A 14,532-nucleotide genomic window follows, 5' to 3' on the forward strand; every position below is an offset into this window, starting at 1 on the left:
TTTCTTAGCTTTTCTGACAACTTTTTTTTTAACTAATATTTTTTTCAGCTCATTAGATCCTTCAGATGGAATAGCTTGTCATACCATAAAAACGAATGCAGAAAACAGTAATTAGGGCATTCATTTGCTTAACATTTGATGCTACCTGTGTTGTTGAGAAATTTTAAACAAATTGTTTTGCATTGAGATGGTCTGTAATGATGGTTCTTGATCAAATATTCCAGTGAAAATTACATTAACCAATCAAGAAATATCTTTACTTATCGATACAGTAAGTTCCATTGTGTTTGGAAATTGAATGTTTTATTTGTGAGATTTTTTTCTTATCCATTATGTTACATTTTTTGACCACTTTGTGCAACTTTAATTTTTAATCATCTGGTTCATAGAGCCCTATTTTTCACTTTTACAGAAAAACATCAACAAAGTTGATATTATTTGCTTCGTTAGAATGTTTACTATAAGAGCTAGAAGAAACTTTTTTGGCTATTATGCTCAAATCGAAACGGCAGTCAATCGTTAGTGTATTTATAATTTCTGAAACAGTCTATAACATAGTTATAATTATTAATATTTATTAAAGACACTTTACCACTTATGTGGCATTCGTGTCTGGAGTCTATAACATAGGATTGCCATGTATTGTTCGTCTTTTTGAAAAATATCCGAGAATTCCTTTCCTTCAGTAACTCCTTTGGGCTTTTCTTATGGCATACGTTCATCAATTCTTTAGAAAACTCTGTCGGTAATTCATTTGGAAATTTTCTCAAAAATTTCTTTGGAAATTCCATTGCAATTTGTTATGCAGTACATTTGAGAATTTCTCAAACAATTCCTTCCAGAAATCCTGCGGAAATTGATTTAGTATTGACTTTGGAACTTCTTCTTGGAGTCTCCAGTTAGCCTAGTGATAAGGCTTTGGACTTCTCTTTGGATCGCCAATCCGAAGACGGTGGGTTCGATTTCCGTTCCGGTCGGGGAAATTTTTTTGACATTCTGGGCATAGTCAGTGTCTGTGGAAATTCCTTCGGACATTTTCTTGCGATTTTTTATGCAGTATCTTTTGAAACTTCTTTGGAACTCTTAAGAGCCTCGCAAGCAGTTTTTTATGTTTTTTTTTTAACTTTCGAGAATTTTTTCCCACAGTGATGAAACAATATTTGGCAATAGCTTTTTGATCAACAAAAATACAAGAGGAATTTAAAAAATAAAAATAAACTACTGGAGGAATTCCAAAAGCAATTGCTGAACAAATTAAAAAAAATACCGAATTTACAAAGCGATTGCCGAATAAATTTCCGAACAATTTGTCGTGACCTTGATGTTGTCTCGAAATCAGGGCGCAAAATTTTCGAGCAGGCGAGCTGAAGTTCACCGTGCGGCAATTTTCATTCACTTGCCTACATATTCATATTCAGCTGCTCGATACACGTTTGTCAACTGAATGAAAGTCAAAGAATATTTGTGAACATCTTACAAAGTGTTACATTGCTGATAAAATATTAACGTTTCGATTACATTTAACGGTTTAACGGTGCTTTACACAGATCTTTTCCCATTTGATTGTTGTGGAGTGTTTTTGGAAGGAATCGTAGTCATAAACGTAGGTAATTATGAAGATGTTTCTCGATCAGCTTCATATTCAATGACTAAAAATTGACAGACTGTGTGAAGAGGGAGAGCGAAAATGAATTTGTTTGTTTTGAATATTCAATGCAGAATCATTCAAATTTGTGCTGTTTTCAGTCAATGACTATGAACATTTTGCACCCTGCTCGAAATACATTTTTTAATTTTCATTGCAACAGCAATTTAAAAATGAGCTTTCGAATTTAGCTGTAAACTCCATTGTCATCATTAAAATTTCTATTATCATTCACATCATGCATAGAAATGGACTTTTTCGGGCTTCGTAATGATGTTTTTTTAATGTACTAAGTGTTACGTTTGTTTCTCTGTGGTTTCGTTGGAAAATGAAAATTCGAGAAATATAGTTAAAAGCATTTGACCATCCTGAGCTGCTGGGCAAATTTTGAGACTGGAAGTCAGCTTTCTACAAAAAAAATAATTGAAAATATCGAAAACTGAGGTTTTTTGGAAATTTGATATTGTATTACATCTCACATAGATCTGCGATGAATATAACGCTCAGTGTATTTTTTTTTTTCTAAAAGCCCTTTGAATATCCTCAAACATCTTCGAAGATATAATTTCAATCAACCAAACCGTTTTCGAGTTATAACTTTTTGAAGAAGACAATTATGTTTTTCTTTATTTGCCCGTTCAAAAAGTTAGTTAAAAAATATACTTTCATTTGAATTGAAAAAAAAATTCGCGTCTACGTGTTTCGTGCATTAAGCTGGAAATATTCTGTGATAGGCGCTCCAGGCAATTTTAGTGCACATCCAGCTTGCCTGTCCATTTAGATCATATTGACTCCAACATCCAGGAAGAAGAAAATTCTGGAGAAATCCCGGGAGACTTCCTGGAAGAAAGTCGAGTGGAATCTGGAGAGGAATACCGGGGAAATTTTCTGGAAGAATCCTCATACGAATTCCTAGTTGAACCGTGGGTGGAATTCCTGAAGCAATCTCTGTGGTAATTCCTGGAAGAATTTCCGGAGGAAATTCAAGAGGATTTCCTACATGAACTCATGGAGGAACCTCAGGAGGAATTATTGAAAAAATCCCCCTATTAATTTCTGAAAAAAAAAATCCCGGGAGGAGTTCCTGGAGATATTCCTATAGACACAGAGAACAGACATCCAAGTCCAGTTCCAAAGCTGTGTAAGGAATTCAACGGTCATTTGAAATGGCAACACAAGTAGCAACATGGTGATGGCGCTGCTATCGCAAAATTCCCACGCTGGCGCTAGACGCTGCTGTCAAGGGTGAATATAAAACTTATCTAGATATTCTAGATATTATGAATTTACCGGCTATTTGGCTACTGTGAAAAATTTGTGGAAAACCCCCTGAAGAAATCCTAGGAGGGAGCTAGTGAGATGATTTCCTTTTTTTATTTGAAAAATAAAAAGTTTTTTTTTACTTTTGAACCCAAGATTGGGATGTGAACCTAACGTGTTATAGCCAAAAAATGCGACATACTTGCATCAGCTTAGAGGGTAGATGAAGAGAAATCCTACACGTGTTTTCAGAATTTTGGTTTATTTAGTTTTTTTTGCGTTACTGCGTTCCTAAGCCTGTAGGATAAAAGCACCCTAGCGATCTAATGAGCAATTGTCCATTTAACACGATTAGTGTGATTGATTGGCTATGGAGTTAAAATTAACTAATAAAAAAGAGAAGAAACAAAAAAGAAAACCATCAGACACGTGCTTAAGTACAGTACTCTAGGTCCGGACGGAGAGGTCTACCGTTTCCAAAATTTTCATGTGGTAATATGCAGAAGTTATTACATAAATTAATCGTTGATACTGATATAAGAAAAGCCAAAAAATTGAAGCTTCGTGCCTTATTCCAGAATATACATTTAAATGTATATTCTGGAATAAGGCACGAAGCTTCAATTTTTACCAATTTATAATAACACTAAAACCAAACGTAGCCAAACAAAGTATGAACTATTGATCTGTTTCAAAGACTACCCTGGGTATTTCTGATAGAATGTGGGCTGTTGAATTTTGACTGCAAGCTATAAGGCACGCAAATGAGTTTTTGTAGTAATCAATGGTTAGTTTTCATGATTAGTGTCTAAATTAGTGAAACATGCATTTTTTAAGGTTTTATCTCAACGTTGTGACGTACTGGAGCAATTCTGAGTCCGTTTTGGATCAAGTGGCCTACAATCTGTTACAGACACATAAGTTTTTTTTTTGAGACAACAAAAATCAAACAATTAACAAAAAACTTAACTAAATAGTAAAACAAAAAGAAACAAGATAAAATAGTAACCAAAAGAAAAAACTAATCACCTCTTCGGTGTCCCGTTTTGCTCCATCCCATCGAGCATTTGCGCATCCGACGATAGATTCTTCCCAGCAAGTGACCTCGCCGTCGATTTTCCTTATCGCCTTCAGCTGCAGCATCTATCGTCATCACCTTGTCGGTCGTCTCCACGACCACCACCGTCGCCGCCGTGTCACGAGTATCATCTAGTTTAGCACTTGATTCGTTACTGAGTTTTATCACTGTATCATTTGTACCACCACCACCACCGTTACCGTTACCGTTGTTGTTGTTGTCATGAAGGGGTGAACCCGTCACAGCATCTTTGAGGTCATCACAAGCGCGGTCATAGCTGTACACCCCGAGCAGAAAACAACAGAATAAAACGCATTTCGTTGAACCAGATACACATTTAAGTTCATAAAAATAGCAGTAAAAGCCGATTTACATACAAAATGGCCAAATCTGACATGTTGTAGCTTTGCTGAATGCTGAATATTGTAATAAAATTTAGAAAATTTCGAAGCACGTGGGAAAAGTCAAGCATTAGGTATGTGGAATTACATATCCCGAATAATAGCACATTTTTTCACGTGTTTAGAAATTTTATAACTTTTTCCACCATATTTTTGGCCTTTGTCAAATTTTCAACTCATTCGATCGCTATGAAAAGTGTCATAGTTGACCATTTTGTACGGAAATCGGTTTTCGTTGCTGTTTTTATAACTGTAATTGTGATCCTAGCAATTCAAGTCGATAATATTTGATAGTACCGAACGTTCCAACCCAAACAACACGCATGTCATATAAGAGTTACATCAGCGCAATTTTTGGTTGTATAGAAGTTAATTTGACGTAATTTTAGCATTGTGTTAAAATAACGTCCAATTAACTCCTATACAACCAAAAATTGCGCTGCCGAAACTCTTATATGACATGCGTGTTGCTTGGGAATGAGCCTAGTAACCCGATTTGCTTCCTTCCCAAGTAACATTTTGATGACCAATTAGTCTTTAAGAGGTTTTGAGAACGGTCATATAACCAAATACCTTTTTTTGTTTTATTATGGTCTAGTCCATTTGACTAAAAGTGTTACTTGTTTTTTTTACGCATGATTGGTTGTTTCTACCTCACTGGGTAACATGAGTTTATTTAGTTTATTAGTATCTCTTTTCAAGTCAATGATTTGAAAAATCGGATGAAAATGACTTTTTACAGAACTGTTTTTTATTCAAAATTAAACGTTGAGAACGCTGCGGAGTGGCCCACAACTATTGTCGAGTGTCTTTTAGCCCACAATTATATGAAAAACATGAAACTTCAAAATTTCAAAGTCTTACCAGCGGAACTTTGGTTTCATAAGACTTTCAAGGGGTTTCAGGAGTTTTAGGGGGTTGCATGAGGATATAAATGAGCCAACGCCCATGCTTAAAACCAACAAAGAAGCTGGAAAGGATGGTATCGCTGCTGGACTCATCAATATGGGCCCAGAAAAGTTGACCACCTGTCTGCACCGGTTGGTAGTCAGGATCTGGAAAACCGAACAGCTCCCGGAGGAGTGTAAGGAAGGGATATAATCAGCCCTATTCACTACAAAGGCGACCTTATGGAATGTGAGAATTTGAGAGCCATCGCAATTTGGATGCTGCCTACTAAGTACTATCCCAGATTATCTTCCGTCGTCTGTTACCTAAAACGAATGAGTTTGTAGGAAGTTATCAAGCCGGCTTCGTCGACGGCCGGTCGACGACGGACCAGATCTTTACTGTATGGCAGATCCTCTAAAAATTTCTTGAATAACAAATTCCAATGCATCACGCGTTCATCGACTTCAAATCGGCATACGACAGTATCGACCGCACAGCGGAAAATTATGAACGAATTATCTGGATTATTGAAGAGTATAAAGCGGTTTATTGTTGGATTCTTATGCGGACTCCGCAGTTATCATGTATCAGGTATACCTTGAGGGAATTCTCAACGATTGTTATCCGAGAATCCTCCAGAAATTCCTTCCAAGATTCCTCCAGAAGTTCCTTCGAAGATGCTTCTAGAGGTTCCTTTAGGGACCGTCCATATACCACGTGGTCAAAAAGTTCATGGTTTTAAAACAAATTAGTCGGTGAATCACCATGATTTTTTCCCTTGAAAAAGTTACTTCCAACTAAAAGACAATGAATAATAAAATAAAATGTATTAAAGAACTCATCAATAATCTCATCAATAATGCGACATAATTTTCCAAGTAACAATGAATGCTGATCAGTGAGAGCATTAGCTGAACATTGCTTGGTTAATGGTGTCAGCAGCTGAACACAATGAATGTTCGATATTGGTCTGAAGTATCACTTGTTCAACCTCTATAATCAGCAAAACTTGGATGGTTGAATATCAAGTTGAAAAGAGTATTTTTCGCTTCTAAAAATTCACAAAAATGTAGTATAAATCATCTATTGTTCAGCCCGTAATCAAACATTTTTGAACAGCTAATAAAACAAGTTTGAACAGTGCCAACATCGCATTATCAACCTCAATGCAGGCTTATTTCAACTTATGTTTTTTTGGATGTTGAAACACAACAAGTTATGTTCTTTTTTTTGAGAATGTGTATAGGTACAAATGTATGTGGTGTAGCTGTAGATATTAAGGTGAGTGACTAACCCAGTTCAATTCCCAGTTTTTCACATAAATTTATTTTCCAAAACATCTTTCCTGGGAATCGAAAACCCAAAATGGTGAAAAAAGTATATAGGGAAGTGGAACCATCTCGGCAGGGGTCCTATTTTGGGCACTTTTCTGCTATAACTCAGCCAATTCTGAACCAATTGACACAATTTTTGAAACGCGATGAGATACGTATAGTATCTAGCCGTGTACAAAATTTCAAGTCAATTGGTTTGGAATTGACTGAGTTATAGCGGAAAGTGCCCAAAATACCGGCCGCTGCCCAAGTGGTTCACTACCCTAAATGTGTTTATTTTTATTTTTTTACCAAAATGAATAAATTTGATTAAATGCTGATCAAACGCATATGAAGCCACAATTCAGCTTTTCAAAGAACCTTAATCCAGCTTAAGGCTGATTAAAATTTCCAAACTAAGATGTTTAGGAGCTGTATACCACAATGCCCAACTTTTATTCAAACGAAGGCTGCTTTGAATTAGTCGGGAAAAGGTTTTTATTTTTCTTTTCTGGTGTCTTTCGACTCGGCTAAGACCTATGTAGATCCATCTCACCTAGGGAAAAGGTTTGTACATCATTAAATTGTTACCTTGGTTGTTTCGTTTGCAAATTCGGATAACAGCGGATGAATCAAATGCGGATTTTTCCAGTCTAGTCTAGTCTAGTCTAGTCTACACATACACAGCCATTCATTGAAAGAATCCTGGAAAATGATAGAATCGACTACTTCTATCATTTTTCTTGTCATTATCAATGCTTGCAGCACATCGGAGTAGGCCTGGCCGCTTCAAATGCGGATTTTTCCAGTTGGCAAAAAGTGACATCCCTCTTCGAGTAATTCCATAAGGAGTTTCATAAAAATAAAAATTAAACTACTGGAGGAATACCGTAATAAGCTCTTGGGGGTTTTAATAAGGATATGGGAGAATTTCAGAACAAACCTTCGGAGGAATTCCAGAACAACCTGAAAAAATTGCAGGAGTTCCTTGAAAATTCTGGAAAGAGTTATTAGAAGAATCCCGAAAGAAATCAGGAGTGGGATGCGATCCCAGGTCATCGGCTTGATAGTCACTTACGATAATCATCACACCAGGTCCGCTCCACGAAAAAGGAGTTTTTGAAGGAATCCCGGAAAGAGTTGTTGGAGGAATCCCGCATAGAGTTTCAGGATGAATCCTGGAAGGAGTTCCAGAAGGAATTTCGAGAAGAAGTATTTGGAGGAATCCCGCAAAAAATGATTAGAGGAAGGCTTTCCTGAATGACTCCCAGAATGAATTCATGTCGATATCCCAGCAGGAACTCCAGGAGGAATCTCGAATGGGATTTCTGGAGGAATTTTAAAGAAATCTCGGAAGGAATTTCTGAAGTGATCTGGAAAAGATTTTCTAAAAGAATCTCGGAATGAGTTTCTGCAACCAACTCGGAAAAAACGACAGAATAAATCCAGGAAGAAGCACCAGATGAAATCCAGAAGGTACTCCGGGTGTAATCTCAGAAGAAAATCTTGGTTAAATTACAGAAGGAACTCCAAGCGGAACTACTGAAGGAACTCGTGAACGAATCTTAAAAATAGTTCCTGGAGAAATCTCAGTCAGGTTCTGGATGGATTTACTGTAAGAGTCTCGCATGGAAAATTTGTAGGAATCTTGAAATGACTACCTGAGTGTATCCAGGAAAGAACTACTGGTTAATCAGAGTAGAAAATCCTGGAGGAATCCCCGCAGAAACATCGCGAGGAAACCGGTAACAAAGGAGGGATGCCAGAAGAAACTTCTAATCAATCTTATTAGAAAATCCTAGAGGAATTCCAGAAGGAACTCCGTGACGAACTCGTGAAGAAAGGAACCCCTAGAGAGATCCCAGATGGAATTTATGGAGGGTTACCAAAGGAAACTCCAGGTTAGGCGCATTATCATAACGCCCGAGGCCATAATGTCCCAGAAGTTTATGGCGCATATTTCCGGGGCATAAAGTCCAAACATGCAGATATGTCACGAAGTCCAAGGAAAGAAGGCACATAGGATATTATGACGCATCCAAACTTTTGGACGTAGAGCATAAACAACACGACGTACCGACCGGGACAGTACAGTCTTGGACGTTGTGATCCAGCCACTCCAGGTTAACCTTCCTAATGCATCATGTTAGGAACAGCTCGCTTACGTTGTGTACAGTTTGGGTCAAAAATGACTATGCACAAGGAGGGTTAATGTTGGAAGAAAGTTGTGGAGAAATCCCAAAGAAATCAGAAGGAAATACGTGAAGCAACTCATGGAGGGATCCTAGAAGGAACCCCTATAGAAATCACAGAAGAAACTTCTGGTCGAAGCCCAGAAGGAGGAATACACTCAAAACGGGGAATCCAAAAAGGAAATCCTTGAGGAATTCAATAAAAACTTCTTTAAGATTTCCATCAAAACTCTCGGAGGAATCCAAGAATGAGCTCCGCGAGGAACGAAATGTTGCTAATTGATAAATTGAGAGATGAAATTTTGTGAAAAAATCGCGTTCTGGTGGGATTTGAACCCACGACTCCGTATTTGCTGGACTGGCGCTTTTAAACCAACTAAGTCACAAAACAAGTAACAATTCTGCGGAATAGAAAACCAAACTGACTCCGAAGCCACACCGTGAACACTCCTTTTTCACAAACCCATCTCTCTTTCGGCTTAGATGCCAATCCACAACACACTCGCGTTTGTGCAAATTGTTTTTTTTTCGGCAGAATTGTTACTTGTTCTGTGGCTTAGTTGGTTAAAGCGCCGGTCTAGCGAATACGGAGTCGTGGGTTCAAATCCCACCAGAAAGCGATTTTTTTCACAAAATTTCATCTCTCAAATTGTTAATTAGCAACATTTTGTGCCTTCTAATTACAAGTTTTTCCAGTAAGTTCCAGACACTTTCCCGAAATCCACCTAACTTGCTTAGCATATTTTCTATGCGCGCGATGCCACATTGAGAATTTCTTCACACTACCTGTGAAATACCGACAAAATTTTGGTATGTCCTAATCGTAAACAAAAAGGCCACGAAACGTCAAAGACACGCTAAGACATACAAAAGCCAAATTCTACATAAGTTTTTCTTGTATAACTTTTCGAGAAATGAGCTCAGATTAACTTTCGGTCTCAACAAAGTTGTTAGAAAGGCATTTTCTTATACAAATATGGTGAAGATTGGACATTAGGCCTGTCCAGCTTTTCAAAAATGTTCTCTGATTCTCAAGTCCACCCCCATATTTTGATTGGCATCCTAAAAGAAGTAACTGGTCAAAATTTCAGCCAAATCCATTGAAATTAAGAGGTGCATCAAATCAATTTTATGTTTTTCGGCTATTTTTGAACTTCAAAAAATCATAACTACACTAAAACTTGTCAAAACTTAATTCTTTCGGCAGAAATTGAAAGCTATACTTCTTTGCTACAACTTCTCCGAAAACCGTGTGCCAATAAAATTGAAGGAAACATGTGTAATTATCACATTTGTAATCAGAAAAACCTTAAAAAGTTGATTTTTTGATAGATTTCGTTCTGGAAAACCCTTATATACGTAACAAGTTGGATTTTAAACGGCATCATATTCCCCAATGTTTTTTGGTTATTTGCTTCTTTGACACCAATGCAGTAGGAGTTGAGCAAAAATTACTAAAATTCGTAAAAGCCAAATGTGGCCTAGAAACTAGCTTTTCGGGTGCAATCACGCTTTGGCGCGCAAAAAGTGGCATCGCGTCAGCACTGATATGATAGCCAACACCTGTCATCACGTTTGTTTGTTATCACCCGTGGTAGGGGGTAGCCAAGGCAAACTACAAGGAAGCAAAGTTACTACGTTCAGTACAATTTCGCGTCACAGCGTGATTGCCTCCAAAAAGCTAGTTTTTAGGCCACATTTGGCTTTCCCGAATTTAAATATTTTTTGCTCAACTCCTACAGCATTGGTGTCAAAGAAGCAAATGACCAAAAAACATGAGAGAATATGATGCCGTTTTGAAATATCAAACTTATTTCGTACATTAGGGTGTTCCAGTACAAAATATAAAAAAAAAACACGACACACGTTGTTCGAAGAAGTTGTAGCAAACAAGTATAGCTTCCAATTAAGTTTTGATAAGTTTTAGTGTAGTTATGATTTTTTGAAGTTCAAAAATAGTCGAAAAACACAAAATTGATTTGATGCACCTCTTAATTTCAATGGATTTGGCTGAAATTTTGACCAGTTACTTCTTTTAGGAAGCCAATCAAAATATGGGGGTGGACTTGAGAATCAGAGAACATTTTTGAAAAGGTAGACAGGCCTATTGGACATGTATAGCGCCCTCAAGAGTAAAAAAAAATGGAAAACATTAAGTTTTTTTTTCATAAATTTAGATAAATGGATAGAGGTCTGTTGGGGTAGAAGACTCGTCTCGACCAATTCTGCTCAAAATTTAGCACTGGATTTTAGGTTTTTCATACAAATGTGGGCCACCCTAGTACGCAAGGGTTAAGTACGTTTTTGTAATCTGCAATATCAAAAACATGATGATACATCAACATCAGTAACTCGTTTAATAAGATTTTCATGCTATTTCCACTCGGTTGGATGATTTCCAAACATTATATTTTAATGTCAATCAGTTTGGATTAGGTATGTATATGCATCAAAATTTTATTTGAAAAATTGCCCAAAATTTACGTTTTAAAAATCGTTATCAAAAATGATAACCAAATTATGTTTAAGAACAGATTTAAGTATAATCCCGTTGAAATTCCCAATACCGTATTCTGCTCGGGTAACCACCGTCGTTGTCGATGTCCTCATCGATGAACACAAAACTGCTGACGTCACCATAGGAAAGCACCCTTCGTTCACCCACTTCTTTACCCTCCCCCTTTCCCTGAGTGTCACTATCGACGACATCACCGGTGCCGGTGGTCGCTCCACCTCTGTATTGTTGCTGACCATCAGAAGACCCGTTCCGCCAACTGCCGCCGCCAATTTCCTCGTAGGGAATGGTAGCCGCGGAAGCCGTTGCCGAGGTTGACGCTGACGTCACCGGTGAATCCACTCGCAGCAGAACCGGCGACGGGCGTCGGGCTCGGTCTTTGCGGTGGGGTCGGCTGTCCTTCACCCGCAGGAATGGCAACATTTTCAGCCGCCGTCGCATTGGAATGCTTATGCTTTGGTCCTGAAAGGATTTGCTCCGCCCGACGGTGACGGCGTCTTTCGGCGTGAGCAACTGGGCCCGTCGCATGGCCGGATGGATCAGGTTCCGACTGGGGACCGGTTTGAAGTGCTCCTCGTCTTTGCCGGACGAATGAAACAGGCTACTGTAGGTTGGTAGGTCGGTGTCGCTAGGGAATCGCGCCTGGCTGGATTCGCCGCTGTCGTCACCGTCATCGAAGAAGGCGAAAACCGGCAACTGGTAGCCATGCTCTCTGGGGTCGGTTCCGTTTTCGCAGAACTCGTCCTGCCCGAGCGTCCACAGTTCCGCTGGGTGCATGTTTTTTTATGCACAGAGTTAGTGTTTTTCGGCCACAACATCGAAATGATTTTTTTGTTTTAACATTGATACAGAGAGCGTTCGCATACGGAGTTGGACAAGTTGGCGGCACATACATTCAGAACCAAAAAAGAGTAGGTTGTACATACATAAAAATAAAGAAAGAGAAGGGAAAGAAAAGGAATTAAATTAAAAATCAACATCTAAAAAGGAAGAAGCGATAAATTAATGCTAATAAGCTAGAAACTGATATCAAACGATAGATTGAAGTAGGTAACACTGCAAGGTGACTGAAGAGTCACAGTACGAACAAAACCTATAAAACTATGAATGTAAGAAATTGACCTGCATAGTAATACGATAGAAATTTTTGTAGGATCTTAAAACTACAGTACCGATGTTTGAGGACTGCAGCAACGATTATTAAAAGAAATTTTAAATCAGTGATAATCAACAGTCTTTGGGGGTCAAAAATGAAGTTCAATGATAACTTAGGACCGCAGAAGTCAACATAAAATCTATTTGTTTGAGTTTTGCAGAATATATAACAAGATCAAAAAGCTAAAACAGAGTGTCTACTACTTGGGGAAAAATGTGTAAAATCTGCAATTAAATATCAGGAAATATAATTTCACCTGGAAAAACCCCAGAATTGTCAGGGAATTACGGAGTTAATCGAGGATTTATGATAAAAATGAGACGTTATGTTATTTAAGTTTTGTAGATCTTTTTATTTACAACGCTGAGCTTTGGGTGATCATGCAAAGTTCGTCGAAGCTGTTATTTTGGTTACTTTTTTCCTAAAGATTTTATGTGGTTCCTGCTAGCTTTTTAGAAATGTCTGTAGATGGAATTTCATAGAGCTTGAAAAAACTATTGAAAAACTTCCTGAAGTCCTATATTGTTGAGGAAAACCCTGTAAGTTTTTGTGACGGAATTTGTAGAAGCAAGTAAAAATGATGACTAAACCTAAGAAAAATGCAGAGTAAAAATTCGTCAATATTTTGAATTTCATCAATCTGACGCAAAACCTGCATTCAGATGATCGAATAGTGTTGTATTCAGCTTTTAATTTATGGAAAAAGTTTGAAATTGGTTGAACAAAACACAAGCTATTTAAATTTTAGTAAATTCCACAATTAAAAAAAATGTAAAACTCGATATTGAGCTAAAACTCAAAAATTGCTCTACTTATAATTTATACGTTTCAAAATCAGCGCTACATTGTACTTCAAAAATTTTAGTCGTTGACACTGTTGACAGAAGTTCACGACTTTCATTTTATTTTGTAAACTAGTGTAACCTACACTTTTTTACGAACTTCTCGGAAGCATTGCTAGAAAAATCCCACAAAGAGTTCAATATCTTAATTTTTTGGCGAAATTCTGATGGCGTCTTTTGGCGAAGCCAACATTTTACACAATTCCTGTAGGTAAACTGGACGAGTTTTGTTATTATTCCGTGTGCAATTGTTGAATATATCGGTCATAAACTTCAAAAAAAAACTTACAAAAATGTTAATAAATAAATCGGATGCAAGGAGTTTCTTCAGGATTGTCAACAGAAAAAATGAAGAATTTCTTGATTTTTAAGTATGAAATTCTTAAACTCTTAAACGACAAACTCTTCTTGACGAATTCTGCTAGAACTCCAAAATCTGTGGTAAAGACTAAACTGTTTGTTTTGCGGAAAATGCAATCTTCTCAGTAAAACGAAGTTATGAAATGCGAGCAGTTGATTAAACATGGGAGTATGAACACCGACGAACCGACGTGACAGCTAGAACAAATAAATTCAAATTTGTTGTCCCCGACGCCCTGATGAAAAATAGCCGAACACTACCGCCTCCTCTATAACGGTTCGCGTTGTTTTGATAGCTTGACTCCAAACCCCCGTGTATTCATATAGGAAAAGGTTCGCGCCTTAGCTGATTTGACAGAAGCGTTCGCTCGCTTTGCTTGTCGACCGTTAAATTTAGGGGGGACACTTTTGAAACACCACTGTCACGTCGGTGCGTCGGTGGTATGAATCCCTTCAGATATGACCCTATTTTTTCAGGTGTGTTCCTCCTGCGATACCTTCATTTTTATTGAGATTCCTTCAAAAACTCCTGCTAGGATTCAAAATATCAAATGCAGAAGTTTTTTCCAGTATTTTTTGCAGGAACTCATGTGAAAAGAATTTCTTTTGGAATTCCTCCAGTGGATTTTCCAGGAATGCCCCTATGAGCATGAACATGAGTTCTCTCAGAATTTCCTCTTAGGATTCCGTTAGGAATCCCTGTAGAGATAACTCCAGAAATTCTACCGAGGATTCTTCCAGGAATTTGAAAACTATCGTCAAATGGGTACGGCAAAGGGTTGTGAGATGGTGATTGAGCTCATCGGACCCGAAAGACCCATACATACGAAGCAGTATCCCATGGAGTACTCGCGATAAAAGGTGGTGGAGAGTACGGTA

General features: G+C 37.8%; 1 protein-coding gene across 5 annotated transcripts in view; it reads right to left on the reverse strand.

Annotated features, from left to right (window-relative positions):
• The window catches only part of LOC109415607 (diacylglycerol kinase theta), a 171,780-nt gene that overhangs the window by 73,688 nt on the left and 83,560 nt on the right, over positions 1–14,532 (reverse strand). For 3 of the 5 annotated variants that reach the window (XM_062846707.1, XM_062846708.1, XM_062846709.1), the window contains exons 5-6: positions 11,348–12,062; positions 3,935–4,260 (exon numbers count right to left, since the gene is read on the reverse strand). The exons of the other annotated variants lie outside the window; for them this stretch is intronic. In XM_062846707.1, coding sequence (XP_062702691.1) covers positions 3,935–4,260; positions 11,348–12,062 — 1,041 coding nt within the window. The remainder of the gene's footprint in view (positions 1–3,934; positions 4,261–11,347; positions 12,063–14,532) is intronic. 5 annotated transcript variants of the gene reach the window in all.

The sequence above is a fragment of the Aedes albopictus genome, chromosome 1, assembly GCF_035046485.1.
Source record: "Aedes albopictus strain Foshan chromosome 1, AalbF5, whole genome shotgun sequence".
In the NCBI taxonomy this organism is placed as follows: Eukaryota; Metazoa; Arthropoda; class Insecta; order Diptera; family Culicidae; genus Aedes; species Aedes albopictus.